The sequence below is a fragment of the Schistocerca gregaria genome, chromosome 1, assembly GCF_023897955.1.
Source record: "Schistocerca gregaria isolate iqSchGreg1 chromosome 1, iqSchGreg1.2, whole genome shotgun sequence".
In the NCBI taxonomy this organism is placed as follows: Eukaryota; Metazoa; Arthropoda; class Insecta; order Orthoptera; family Acrididae; genus Schistocerca; species Schistocerca gregaria.
This window is the reverse complement of record NC_064920.1, coordinates 1,030,483,093-1,030,498,845: the sequence shown is the minus strand read 5'-3', so window position 1 is coordinate 1,030,498,845 and position 15,753 is coordinate 1,030,483,093. Positions and strand designations below refer to the sequence as shown.

At 38.4% G+C, this 15,753-nt stretch overlaps 1 protein-coding gene across 1 annotated transcript in view; it reads left to right on the top strand.

Annotated features, from left to right (window-relative positions):
• Positions 1 to 15,753, top strand: part of LOC126279070 (ubiquitin carboxyl-terminal hydrolase 30) — an 85,635-nt gene that overhangs the window by 66,169 nt on the left and 3,713 nt on the right. Inside the window, exons 7-8 of the mRNA XM_049979525.1 lie at positions 2,239 to 2,309; positions 12,104 to 12,205. Coding sequence (XP_049835482.1) covers positions 2,239 to 2,309; positions 12,104 to 12,205 — 173 coding nt within the window. The remainder of the gene's footprint in view (positions 1 to 2,238; positions 2,310 to 12,103; positions 12,206 to 15,753) is intronic.

Genomic DNA, 15,753 nt, shown 5'->3' with positions numbered 1-15,753 from the left:
ACCCCTGCCACCTTCAGAATTTGAAAGAGAATATTCTAGTCAACATTGCCAAAAGCTTTCTCTAAGTCTACAAATGCCAGAAATGTAGGTTTGCCTTTCCTTAATCTTGCTTCTAAGATAAGTCGTAGGGTCAGTATTGCCTCACATGTTCTAACATTTCTACGGAATCCAAACTGATCTTCCCCGAGGTCAGCTTCTACCAGTTTTTTCATTCATCTATAAAGAATTCGTGTTAGTATTTTTCAGCCGTGCAGTTACTGTTATGATGTGTTATTACTATACATCAAAGACCTTGGCAAGGTCCTTGACTATGGCGTTAGAGATGGCAGTCTCTATTGAGTATCACATGCAGGAGCTAAACTGAGAGATTGTTAAAATACTGCAGAAATATGAATCATTATTCTGCCATTGAACAACCTTCTAAGAAAACATAAAAAGGTTGGGAGTAATGTGAGTGTAACTAGACATTATTTGGTTATCTTTTTTTTTAAATTGTTGTTACTGCTGCAGTTATCAGCATTTCTGGAAACAAGGCTTTGAGAGTTATTGGTTGGCTGCAAACATTGATTATGGCTGGTTCATTTAAGGTAGAATTAGATGTTATTATTTAGCTGTGTCTGGTATGGCTTACTTGTAGAACTTGGTTGTCAGCATGTCTTTGTAACCAAAAAATTACTAGGAAGGAAGAAAGATTGATGCTCACAATGCCGATAGCATCCTGTAAAGGTATATGTCCTCTGAGTGGTGGTAAAATACATATATCTTATGGGGTTCAGCAAGCATAGCTTGGATATGGATTTGGTGAACCAGCAGGCTTCTCAGGTTGAGAATTGATTGACACTGTAAAACTGCTATCACTCTTAAGGTCACAGAACATTTTGTGTCAAAGAAACTAGGGACTTTGGCTTAACTACCTAGATCATTAGGATGCTAGGAAACACCATTAACATGACCTCATTCCAACCCACTGAGGAGATGAATGTGTATTAAGATGAAACACTCATAATCAGCAACTCGTGAAATTTCTGCTGTTAGGCTTACTCAAGCATGTGGATCTCTATTTCCCTTACTACAATTGATTAAAGACTAGTATTAACTCTCAACAACCCATCAAGCAGGCTCAGGAGGGAGAAAAAGGAAGAGCAAATAAAAAGAAATCTTCAGAGACACACACTAGTTAAACTGGACAAGTGTGAGGTAAAGTTTCAATTTATCTATTTGTGGGAAATATCCATTCATTCATCTGTAATGACTTCAGAAAATGGAGAAAACTTAATAAGAATAACTTCAAGCTTCTTAAATGCAACTATATTGGCAGTAAAATGGGAAAAAAAGGTTACAAAGACTAATAGGAAAACTGAAGTCTATGAACATTGACTGTTAAAATCAAAGCTAAAAGATCTTTTAACAAAACTAAAAAGCAGTGTTATTCAATCCATGAATTTTAAAGCTTCAAATAGTAAAAACCTACACATCTATTTTTTAATATGTTGCGTATACAACATATGATGTTTAGTAAATTCGTGATCCTTTCAGTACTAATACTCCTAAAGAGTGTACTAAATTATTATTGATTGTCATAATTATTTCTTGTAACACTAAGAGCCATAGTATGACCTTTGCAAGAGGCAACATGTTGATGACTCCATCCAAACAAAAGTAAATAAATAAAATTTAAAAAGTAGCCTGCAGACTGGAACATTTACTTAAGCTCAAGTAGTCAAAGTATTCATATGTGAGAATGCGCAGTTATTATTTATTGCACACTGCTCTTAACTATAGTTCATCGTTTTCATTCCAAGGCATTGTACAGTTTATGGCTTACTGTAGAATTTTTTTAATTTGACAACCTCCCTTTACTCTACTGCCCAACACTTCCATTAGTTATGTGACATTTTACTCCATGTATATTTACAGCATATACATTTTCTCTGCACAGATTGGACATTCATCCCATTTCAGACTAAAGTTTGATTTTAAGACACTTCTTAACATTGAGCTGGTATAAACCACAGTTCATTAATAATGATATACTGTGTGTATGGTTCCTCAGTCTCACTCAGTTTCTAATTATTTGTATGTCTGATCCAGCTTTGTGTTAGATACATATTCTGTATCTTTTGCTGGTTACATCATGACATTGCAATTTTCTCATTTATAAGTGTGCTTACCCATAAAATAAAATTTATACAAGTAATTTAGTGGACTGAAAGTTCTATCTTTTGTTTACTTTTACAGAAAAAGAATGATCTTACTTCTATTATGGGAAGTGAAGGTTCTGGCAGAAAAGCACCTGTTGTAATTGACAGGTATGTGATAACTTCTTTAGCATTCCTTAAAATAATGAGCATATCATGATTCACATTAAGAACTTAGTGTAACATTATTAGTGTCACACTGAATAACTGTACTCTTGCAGTATCTAAGAAACAACTATGACATAGGTGGATAAAATGAAATGTCAGATATTCAGAATGTTGGTTTATTTTTCTGAAGCTGAAGAATGAAAAGTGCAGAGGAAAAACTATGGGCGTATGATAAGGCCATACAAGACAAACTCTGTGTTACTTGCTGTAAACTGTGTAGAATAGACCATGTGTCTGGAATAAGTTGTAACGTTTCATATTATGAAGCTCAATTAGTGTCAAAAACTAGGAAAAAATAGAAAAAGTACTGCAGATTTGACCCTAAACCAAAGAATGAAAGCATGAAGCACAGTACAAAAGTAGAGCATTTTACAGTCCTAAGCATAATGGTAATGTTATTCAGACTCCAAAAAAAAATTGAAAATGGCTGTAATCAAACTTAAATGACAGGAATGGTGCAAAATGGTTAAGGAAGCAGGAACATTTTGTACTGATTTTCAGCAGTTTTTGAAGTAAAACCCATTTTGTCACAGTAACAGTATTTGTAAAGAAAATAAATGCAAAATGAAGCTACAACACAGCATAGCTACATATTTAAAAAAAAAATACTATTTAATTGCTAGGTGGCATCTGGCTTAGACATCTGCAAAAGCTAACATAAACTTATATTTCAGAACCTTGTGGTGCAAGCTTATGTTTCTTTCAGCTTTTATACATCTGTCAGTCTGCTAACAGCTAGTAGGTATAAGCTGTGGCAAAAAAATAAAATATATCCATTTGGATTTTGGTTGTATTAGTTGGTTTAGTCTAGTTTGGTATCACCCAGTAATATTTCACTTGCATCCTGCACCAAACGTCACATGTTGTGGTAAAGGATTACTTCTTTTACGATGAATCAGGCTTGTATCTAATCCTAGTCACTGTTTGGAATGTTGTGGATCATCTATGCTGTGTCGCACCGCTGCAGACTTCTCCAAAGTGTCTCCTCTGCTGCAGTAAACTGCTAAAGCTATCCAACTAACAACTTATACCAAACCATCAAATGATGACTGAACACGTATTTTCATTTGCATCAATCTTCTCTTGTGTAATTATTTTACCAGAAACAAGGGACTGATAACCTCCCAGTTTGGTCCCCCCCCCCCCCCCCCCCCCACACCTCCCCCTCTTTTAAGCCAACCAACAAAGGCCTTCTTACATTACAATTCAGAAAACATCATTTGCTTTTCTCCTAAGAGACTCCATAATCTGTGCACGTCTTCTGGGTCCATGGAGTGCATACCAGACTCCCAGTAAGTAATCAGCATTCTCCTGGCATCTGCGCACTGTGGGTACATCTTTCCTCGTATGCCCACTCTTTAGGAGCAGACACATTACGCACAGGAGGTGTGTCGATATTTGACCCCTCTACTTTACTTAAACATCACAAACATCTTTAGCTGCTGTGACAATTCATTATGTAGCAGAACAGGATTTGACGCACAAACTCCTTACCTCATAATGTGTATCAGTCTGTCCGACAAAACTCTATTCAAGCCATCACATTCAGTTGCTTAAAAACAGAATTTGAGAAATGTGTAGGGTGATCTTCCAGCATAAAAGAATATTAGTAATGTCAAGTATAAAGATTTCAGTGGTCATTTAATGCTGCTATCAAAATACGTCATTAAGGAAACTTCAGTGGAAATGTTCTCTCATATGTGTTCTAGAAAATGGAGAGAGTCCATTTTACTGGGAGTACATTCCATGTGCCCAGTGGAGTGCTTGTTCAACTGAAATATCTGAAAGGGGAGCTGTTAGTTGTGTCCTGTCATTTGTTGCTCCAAATCGTATATGGATATTACAGTGTAAACAGGTAAATAAAGCAGCGGCAAGGTAACACACACACACACACACACAAAAGGATTTAACTTTTACAAGCTTTCAGAGCCACTGGCTCTTCCTTCTGGCAGAAGATTTGAAGGGGAAGGATGCTTTCGTATACTGCTGTGTTTGTTACTGTGAATACTGGAAAAACTGTATATTTTTTTTCAAGTACAAGTAAATAAGTCTCTGTCTTGAGATAGATGTAAGGTGCCACTTATTAATTTAATGCACACTTGTCTGGTGAATCCCGTTAAACTGATTTGGTTCCTCTGGAATGGATTTATTATTAAGGATCACATCCACACATTGGAACCCTGTGGATGTGTTTTGCTTCATACTGTTTCTTCGTATTTCTAATCAGAGGAAACAAAAGACCTGTTAATGAATGTTTTACCGTTGTGTTGGTACTTTGTGACATGGTGAAATGAGTCAGCGCAATACACAAGTAAAACTTATTATGGGAAGACGTGTGTACATAGTAGGTTATGACCTACTTCATTTTAAAAGGCAATTATGAGGGGCGTTTGAAAAGTCCTTGTAAAGTCCGAGAGATGGCACTACTAGTGAATATTGAGGTCGTTTTTAGTTAGTAGCATCTTTGCAAAGAACGCACACCAAGTTTCAGCCATATTGGTCTATTTCTTTGTGTATAGCATTCATGTGAATCAAGGAAATCGAGTGATTGTCAAAAAATGGGTGAAAAAGAATTTTGTGTGGTGATTAAACACTACTTTATGAAAGGTAAAACGTCTCAGGAGACTAAAGAGAAGATGGATAAACATTACAGTGACTCGCACCTTCAATTAGAACAGTTTATATGTGGTTTCAAAATTTTCGGAGTGGTCATATGGGCACAAGTGATGCTGAAAGTTCTGGACGCACTGTGGAGGTTACGACTCCAGAAATCATTGATAAAATCTATAATATGGTGATGGATGACAGAAGAGTTAAGGTGCGTGAGATGGCTAGTGCTGTGGACATCTCAAATGAATGGGTACATAATATTTTGCATTAACATTTGGACATGAGAAAGCTATCCACAAGATGAGTTCCGCGATTGCTCACGCTTGACCAGAAACGGAATCATGTGAAGTGTCACAAGGATGGTTTGCAGCTGTTCAGGAAGAATCTGCAGGACTTTAAGCATCATTTCGTCACTGTTGATGAAACATGGATACATTACTATACTCCTGAAACCAAACAACAATCTAAACAATGGGTTACCAATGGAGAATCTGCACCAAAGAAGGTGAAGACCATTCCTTCGGCCTGAAAGGTTATGGCGACTGTCTTTTGGGATTCGCAAGGGGTAATCCTCATCGACTATCTGGAGAAGGGTAAAACTATCACAGTTGCATATTATTCGTTATTATCATTGGACTGTTTGAAAACTGAGCTGCAAGAAAAACACTGGCAGTTGGACATTAAAAAAGTCCTTTTCCATCACGACAGTGCACCAGCACACACCTTTTCAGCTGTGATCGCAAAATTATTGGAAATAGGATTCTATATTGTTTCACATCCCCCCTATTCTCCAGACTTGGCTCCCTCAGGCTACTATCTGTTGCCCAATTTGAAGAAATTGCTGGCGGGATAAAGATTTTATTCAAATGTGGAAGTGATTGCAGCAAATAATAGCTATTTTGCAGACTTGGACAATTCCTATTATTCGGAAGGGATCAACAAATTTGAACAGCATTGGACAAAGGGTGTAAGTCTAAAAGGAGACTATGTCGAAAAATAAAAAAGGATTACCCTAAACATGTAAGTAGTTTTTATTTTTGCATGAACTTTTTAAATGCCCCTCATATTAGTCACTTGATGACTTGAAGCTGTAGGCTGTAATATGTTTAAAGTGGCAAAAATATCTGCTGTAGCTTGATTACACCATAGCCAAGCAGTTGTGAGAATTAATCATGATCATCAAATGTCTACATATCACATTCATAATTAGGTTGTAACTCTACATGAACATACTTATAATGAAGGCAGACAACAAACGGAATCAGTTAAAACAATCCTAAAGTTATGTAATTCATTTATTAAGTAGGTTACTTTCAAAGATCTGATAAAAATCTCAAATGTTATATGTCAGTCTGACTCATACCAAGTTGGATTCAAGGAAGAGCTGTAGAAATTTAAAAGAACATCTCTACATGTCTTTTCATGTTTGTTAGGCACTGTGTGTGTCACAGAAATGTTAACAGTCTACTGTAGGACAAGCTGCAGGAAAATATGTTGTGCGTGATTGGAAGCTGTACTTTTAAAATTTCAATTGCTCACATTCCAAGACATGAAGGAAATAGGGTATTTCTTCTCATGTACAACTGATAACTCCTTGGTCTTCTGTCCAAAGGCTGGATTAATGCAGCTCTCCTTGCTACTCTACCCTGTGCAAGCCATATCATCTCTGAATACACTGGCCAACAATGAAAATGTTTTGAGCGCAAAAATAGTTAATTCTTATGCATTTCCGTCTGCTGAATTAAAAAAATCACCAAAAGAAATGCTCTTGCTTCGGAGATAAAGTGACATTTCATTTTTATAGTCAACACTTTCAGTTTGGGAGAAGTTTTGTTTTCAGAGTTAGCACACATGTCAAATAATAGGACACAAATGCTCTTAAGCTATTTGTAAGTCATGAACATAGATATTATTGCTGTGGCTGTGAGTTTCATATTGTTTCTACTGTAATTAAAGCAGAATTTCTGGTTCAAGTATACTTTTGTAGTGTAAAATTCATAAAAATGCCACAAAAATGCATAATTAAGATGAATAATTTTTGTTGCATTTGTGGTGAAATAACATTTTCCTCACAAAAATGCAATCTGGTGCCTCTTGTGAAGACTGCCTATCAGCATTATTTCAATATGGAAGTAGGTGACCAGGATAAGTCTTAAGCTCCAAATATTTGTTGCAACACATGTTCATTTACATTTCTCTTCTTCAGGTATGCTTTTTTGCCATTGTCAGACTGCATTTTATATCCTCTCTACACCAATTATTTTGCTACCCAAAGGGCAAATCTCATCTACTACTTAAGTGTCTTGTTTCCTAATCTAATCCCCTCATCATCACCTGATTTAATATGACTGCATTCCATTATCCTCATTTTGCTTTTTTTGATATTCATCGTATATCCTTCTTTCAAGACACTGTCCATTCTGTTCAACTGCTTAGTCCTTTGCTGTCTCTGATAGAAATAAAATTTCGTCTGCAAACTCAAAAGTGTGAGAAGCTTCGTTTGGGTGATATCATCCAGATGGCACAGGCTGTGGAGCTGCCATTGAAATTGAGCCTGTTACGCTCAGCAGCATGTTCTACCTCTACATGGTCAGCTTTGCTCTAGGACACAGAGTTGCTACAAACATTCATTCAATTGACAAGGTAGTTTGGTGGGAATGCCCACACAAAACGCTAATCTGGAATTACTGCAGAGACTATGTATGATATGACTGTTTTTACGTGTAGCACTGTCTCCAACAGGATAGCATAAGCCTGTGGCAGGACTGGCATAGGATGTGGTGTGTGGGTGTATTTGAGAGGTCTTGCACCTGGGCTTTCCACAGGTATATGATCCTTTTTGCAAGAGGTTGGGAGTAGGTGTAGCATTGTACAGACTGGTTGGGTTGTGGAATCCCACTTTGGGGGCTGTGGAAAGAAGTTTGGGTTAGATGTTCCTCATTTCTGGTCTTGACAAAAAAAGTGAAGCGCCTGGAAAGATAGGAGGAAACAGAATGAAACTTCAAGGATTAAGAGGTATGTGATGTTATTTCAGTAATTACAAAATAGTCAAGTTTACTTAGAACAGGGCAGAATGAGCCCATTTATAAGTATGATATTGGACCCTTCTGGCCAGGATGCATCCACTGATTTAATAGGGAAATGTGTAATTAAACCATTGTATCCTCTCCTGAGTTAAGCTGGCCCACAACTGTTTAAATGGTCCCTGATAGTCTGGATGTAGGCACTGGAACAAGTTGATGTCTGAGCTGGTCTGCTATGTGTTCGATTAGAGGCAGATCTGGGGATCATGCTAGCTACATGAATATCCCAACATAATCCAGACAATTTGTAGAGACATATACCAAGTGTGGACTAGCATTGTCCTGATGTAAAATGCTACTACAATACAGTCACTTGAGAGGTAGTACATGAGGATACAGGATGCCCATATTGTACCATCAGTCACTACCAGTAATGATCTGAAGTCATTTGTACCGATTCTCTGCCCTTGTCACCACTAGTAACATTGTACCTTTCTGAAACATTGGAGGAATGAAACATCTACATAGGTCTCCTCCATACTCGCCGGCAATGGTCGTCCGAGATGGTGCAGAACTGTGATTCATTGCTTAGCACAATGGTATGCCATTTATCAGAGGTCATACTTCCTTCTCGTGGCACCACTCCAAATGCAGTCATTGTGTTGTGGTCTGACAGCAGCCAGTGCGTGGGATGATAAGTCCTTAGCCTGGCTGCTGCTAGTGTCTGACGAATGGTGGAAAGTCATACAAAATGTTGCAGGGAATCTATTACATGATTTCGGATGGCAGACGTAGACGTCAAAGAATTATGATGGGCTTGGTGATCTTTCCTTGTGGTGATTGACTGAAACATTGATGATCAGTATGTTTTCCCTCACGTTCCTATGCAACCCAACATTGGGCCTCTGTCACACCCTAATGCCCAACGAATCTGAATATTGCACAATTTGATGTTCCGGCCAAATGGAGACCCACTGTGAGGTACCTATTCAAACTGTCAGGTACTGGAAATGCTGTCTCTCACTAGTATGCATCACTCCCATGGCCTTTGCTGTGATCACTCAACACCTGATGCTGTTCACACCCCTTATATATCCTATTGAACCTGGTAATAGTGTAAACACGAACAACACTAATGCACTCTGGTGGCCATTCTACCTGATAGAGATAATTGCAGCTCAATCATTTACAAATCTGCTAATGAAGTGGTTAGTATGAAGTTACATTGACATCCGACCAGGTTTTCCAGTACTTCACTTTTTTTGTCAGGCAGTGTAGTTGAAGCATAGGCAGAGAATATGGTTAAGGTATTCCATTTCAGGATAATGATGGGTGATGAGGGGGTGTTCCATTGTTGCTGGTTTCTGGAGATGGTTAGGGGATTGAGGTTACATGTGGACATAGTAGACTTGTTTTGAGAGAATAGTTTTGAGAGTAAGGCCTGTCTGTGAAAGCTCTCTTCAGCATACTGGGCAAAGACTTGCCTGTTACTACAGACACACCATCCAGTGGTGATCAGACTGTATAGGAGAGACTTGGTAGTGTGGTAGGGATGGCAGTAGTCAAAGTAGACAGAGGTTTGAATAGAGCCATTACAGAAGTGGAGGTGGTTGAATCCTTCCAAATCCATTTTCTTACATACCAACAATAGAGTGGGGAAAGTGTTTGGTTCAAACACATGAAAAACTGTGTACATTTTAAATGTGATTATTTTTGCAAAACAATAAAATGATTTGTATCACAAAATGATTTTCTTTCATTATTTTTGTAGAAAATTAAACTGTTGCTCTTGTACATTACGTACTTTTAGCGATGTGCCCATACGCATGCACAAGCATCCATGCATATGACCTTATGGTGAGAGTACAAAGGTACCACTCCTCATTTACCTCTGTGAAATGCCGCGAGCACTACAAACCCCAATATTTCACCATATTGTTGAAAAGGCACTCAGGAATAGCCCTGATAATCTGCTCTCATAGGTAAACACTGCAATTATCCAAATCATATTGAGGCCGCCTGGGAAGTAGGATTGACTAGTCACTAATAAAAGCAACAGAACTGCATTAACCTACAAATGTAAGAGGGAGGTGCTTTTTCCTCTATTAAACAATAGTTACAGTAGCAAAGGATTGATAGCTGTGTTTGGCAGCTATTGTTTAAGACGAGAGCACATGAAAGACTGAGGTATCAGGCGAATGTCTTCCCTTCCATGCCTTGTGTGATATTTCCATCAGTTACGTTAAATATAATTCAAGTCACAATTTAAGTACTCACTACAAAGATAACTTGACTTATGTTAGCCATTTCTTGAACTCTATCTCAAGCACTTGCCAGTTTAACACAGTTGCAACATGGAAAAATGACACAGTGAAACTTGCACTTGTACTAATGAATTTTGCACTGCCAGGTGGATCTTTCAATGATGAGTCTAAACTATACTCGTGCTTGTCTGTACATAATGATTGAAATAAAGGATCAGGATTCAGTACTTCCATCACACGTCCATTCGGCCATCTGTGTGGTTAAACTATCCACACACAAACATAAGAAATCTCGCAAACACCAAGCCGTATGGCAAAATCACCCACACACTGTATTGAGACAGCATAACGACTTGAGAACGGGTTCCTAACATCACTGTAATAGTTGTCACAGTTGGAAATGCTACGTGTACACATATTCAAAGTCACTGTCTACTTGTACATGTTACTGTGTGTAATATTTGCAGAATAACCTGTTGCCACTCACACGCTGTAGTGGACAGAGCAGTGTCCAAAAAATAATAGTGCATCAAAAGAACTGTGTTACATCAGAGCAAATATGAACATTTTTGGTGAGTGTTCATCTGTGTGACCTGCCATTCCTAATGTTCAGTTGGCCAACTGTCTGGTGTTCTTTCAAGTGCTGCCTCAGCTGTTACCAGAGTACAAACAAAATAGTTTATTTCATATTGTCTTATGGGTGGCACGAAATTCTTTTCTTTAAATTATGGTGAAGCCTTTAGTTATTTCTATTATTATCAAATGTATGTAAGAAGAAGAGTAGTGGAGGATACATGTATACATTATTACATATTGTAGTTGCTTTGTTACACACTATATTGTGTTACACCACAGGCAAAGGCATTGAGATGTTGTTAAGTGTTTTGTTCAGTTCACTGAACATATTTTGTGATAAAGACTTCATGAATACTGAACTTGGGATATTAGCATTACTTTAAATAATGCACATTCTAGACTGTCTGGAAATGAAATCTTATGTTCTTCAGTGCCAGTATTTGTTGATTCTCATGTTTTGTGACTGGTACTCACACTGTTAAATCTAATTTTTCATTACACTGTCTCAGGGAATTCTGTTTCTTAATGTGGCGGGAACTTTAATCTTAGAATGGCTATCAGTATTCAAGCAGTATTTTACATGGCTCTATCCTGCGGAAACCACATGACTGTGATGTTATGTGTGTGATATTGCAAGGAATTTTTGAAACATAGTAACATGTCAGGCCTGTATTGGTGTCATTGTAATAGCTTCTGTAGGTTTAACAGTATGTGCTGATGAAGCCAGCAAGACAGGGTACACCTCATTTTATAAACCTGGTGCTATGATATGGATGCTTTTGAATCGTGAACAATAATGAAAATTATGATTGTTTATGTCATCATGACTGTGGAAATGGACTCTGTCTGACGTCCTGTTTTGCAAGACTGAGCAAATTTCACCAAAATTGTGCAGCATGTGCTGGTAGGACTCTACGTGATGTCCTAGCTGATAATGGCTCTGAAATATCATTTTTGGCAAATTCACACTGCTACCATTTGAAACACTATTGCAGCACCTCCAACTGCCCCATTATTATGGCATGGTAAAGGCTTCTCAAAAGTGTCATCATAGTTCAGAGTAACTGTCAGATTGCCAGCAGAGCATTTAAATATTTCCATTTTCTCATGTTACACTTTGTAAGACACTATTTCAAACGATTTGCTGTCATTTTAAATTTCATTTTTAACTTTTTTTGTAGAGATTATTATTAAATCGTGTTGTAATTACTTTTTAAATACAGTGGTTTTTTACTAATATTTATTTCTTTTGGGGACTGAATAGGTTCAAACATTTGTACAGACTGTCTGCTGTAATAGTACACAAGGGGAATGCGGAGCATGGTCATTTTGTGACCTGCCGGAGATCTGCAGCACATCCAAACAGGTAACCTTTCTCAGTAAAACTGCAATAGTATCCTTAGAGTTTCATCAAATTAATAAAAGTTGTGGTCATGTGAAATATTGTAATATGAACTCAAAAACATCAATTTAAATCTGTCTGTGTTCACGAAGTATGACCCTTCTTATTCACAATACAAAATAGAATGTTAATATGTGTATAATTTCTCTCACTCCTCTTGGTCTGCTTGTGTCTGTGTATGTGCGGATGGATATGTGCGTGTGTGCGCGAGTGTATACCTGTCCTTTTTTCCCCTTAAGGTAAGTCTTTCCGCTCCCAGGATTGGAATGACTCCTTACCCTCTCCCTTAAAACCCACATCCTTTCGTCTTTCCCTCTCCTTCCCTCTTTCCTGAAGAAGCAACCGTTGGTTGCGAAAGCTTGAATTTTGTGTGTATGTTTGTGTTTGTTTGTGTATGTATCGACCTGCCAGCGCTTTTGTTTTTAGATATATTTCTCTCACTACCTTATAGATTGTTACTCCTTCACATGTACACTATGTTATCAAAAGTATCTTAACACTTGGCTGAAAATGACTTATTAGTTTGTGGCACCCTCCATCAGTAATGCTGGAATTCAGGTTGGTATTGGCCCACCCTTAGCCTTGATGCCAGCTTCCATTCTCGCAGGCATACATTCAGTCAGGTGCTGGAAGATTTCTTGGAGAATGAGAGCCTATTCTTCATGGAGTGCTGCGCTGAGAAGATGTATCAATGTCGGTGGGTGAGACCTGGCACAAAGTCAACGTTCCGAAACATCCCAAAGGTGTTTTATAGGCTTCAAGTCAGGACTCTGTGCAGGCCAGTCCATTACAGGGATGTTGTGTCGTGTAACCACTCCACCACAGGCCTGTGCTGTAATAGTGCCATGCAAAACAAAAAGGGGTGCAAGCTGCCTTCATGAAAAACACAACCACACCATAACACCACCGCCTCCAAATTTTACTGTTGGCACTACACATGCTGGCAGATGATGTTCACTGGCTACTTGCCATACCCACACCCTGCCATCGGATAGCCACATTGTGTACCATGATTTATCACTTCACACAACATTTTTCCACTGTTCAATCATCCAGTGTTTACTCTTCTTACACCAAGCAAGACGCCATTTGGCATTACTGGCGTCATGTGTGGCTTATAAGCAGCCGCTCAACCATGAAATCCAAGTTTTCTCACCTCCCACCTAATAGTCATAGTACTTGCAGTGGATCCTGATGCAGTTTTGAATTCCTGTGTGACGGTCTGGATAGATATCTGCCTATTACACATTATGACCCTCTTCATCTGTCGACGGTATCTGTCAGTCAACAGATGAGGTCAGCCTATACGCTTTTGTGCTGTATGTGTCCCTTCACATATCCACTTCACAATCACATTGGAAACAGTGGACCTAGTGATGTTTAGGAGGCGTATATAGGCGTATATAGGCGTATGACACAAGTGACATCCATGTTCGAAGTCCTTGAGTTCCGGAGAGTGCCCCATTCTGCTCTCTCACGATGTCTAGTGACTACTGAGGTCACTGATACAGCGTATCTGGCAGCAGGTGGCAGCACAATGCACCTAATATGAAAAAGTATGTTTTTGGGGCGTTCAGATACTTTTGATCACATAGTGTATTTTTTTTAATGTCTTGTATTTTTCTCTTATGCATCATACGAGGTGAACCTGCTCTCCAAGGAAAAAAATTCAGGCATTGCTCAGAAATATTTTATAAATATTATGATATATGGGACATGGTCTCCAGTGGTTTGTCATAGATAATTGTGTTTTATTTGATTCCTTACACCCATTTATTGTTGTATCTGCGTTGCACTGAAAATACTGTATAGCAGTGCACATGTAAATGGTTCATGGTTTGTTTGTGTTTGGAAAAACACTGGGAGAGGGAAAAAATGGGGCGCCAAAAACACAGCACATTACCTTGCCTAATAGGTGTAGGAAAATTGTTGGCATTCAAAACAGCTTCCACTCATTTTGTAATGGATAATTACAGATCCTGTATGGTTCTCAAGGGAATCTTATACCATTCTTCTGGCAAAGTAGCGACAAGTTGCAGAGTAACAATGGGATCCATCGAATACCACCATATGGCTGCCAAAATCATCACCAAAACCCCATCATGTTTCATTCTTGGCAGCAAGAAGTCTGCATCATAGGCTTGGGACAGCATGCACAAGACGTTAATTCAGCCAGAAGTTGGAAACAGTGTGCAACAAGTCTCACCTGACCAAATTACTTTAGTCCATTGCACTATGGTCTTGTTTTGTGGTTTTGCCACCATGTTTTCCTTTTACAAGCATTTGCATCACTGAAGTGTGATTTTGGAATTATATTTCACCCTGCAGTTCCCAGCATATGCATTCCCCTCGTGCTGTTGTAGTGTTGGCAGGGTTCATGAGTGTGACATTCAGTTTTGCAGTGACATTTGCAGCGTAGTTCTCTTATTTTTTGTCATAGTCCTCTTCAGTGGCCGTCTATCGTGATCACTTACCGCACACTTTCATCAACATTGTGACTTCGCAGGTGATGTTTTCGTGCTTTCCCCATATGCTGTATAAATTTTCAATAGAGTGCCTCTTGAAACACAAAACACTTCGACTAACTTGGTCAAGGAACCTCCCATCATAAGAGCACCAACAATTTGCTTGTATTGGAATTCATTTAGCTCTGACATAATACTATCATAATTAAATAGAATACTGTTCTGATCATGACTGGCATTTGCAACTTGTTGAAATTACACAGATGCTGTTCATGGTCTATTACAACAGCACCACCTGCAGGTTTTCCTAGCCTTTGTATTTGTGTTCAAGTGAGCGTTACTCATGGTGTTTCCATATTTTTGCTCAACCCCTGTACTGGTTCCATTTCATCACGGTACTTTGCTGTTGATAATATTAAAGGATCTTCACTGTCATCATCAAGCTTCCATTTCATACTGCTCTGTTCTCTCTCAGGTTTGTTTTTTGAGCAGTGGTTGTATGTTAATAGTGATACACAGTAGTGTAAATAGGTTTCTGTTATACACAGTACTTTTGAAACTGTCTGAGGGTGTTTCCTTTACTCTGTGTTTTGTGTTGTACATTTTTGTGATTGCATATTACAGGCCTTTTTTACTGTTGTGGAGGTATTTTCACAAATACAAAAGTAATTGGGATAACAAGCCAAATAAACAGTAATGACATTATTACTCATAACACACCACCAGAGACCCCTGCCCCTAAAACTATTATACTCAAGAAGTATATTTGAAAAACCTCCAAAGTTTTGTAACTGGACTTTTTAATGAATAGTTATTTTCCGTTAACTGCTTAAATGTTATTGTTCTTTTGTATAAGGGGCATTCAAAAAGAAACGAGCTGGAGGCATAATTTCAGAAACCGATACCTATATGTTAGAAGTACTGGCTCTGGCTGTTGAGACACTTATCCCACTGTGACAAAAGGCAATGAATGACTGTCTCATAAAATTCCAGGGGCTGCGATGTTAACCAGTTCTACACGTACCGCTGGACGTCGTCGTCCGAGGT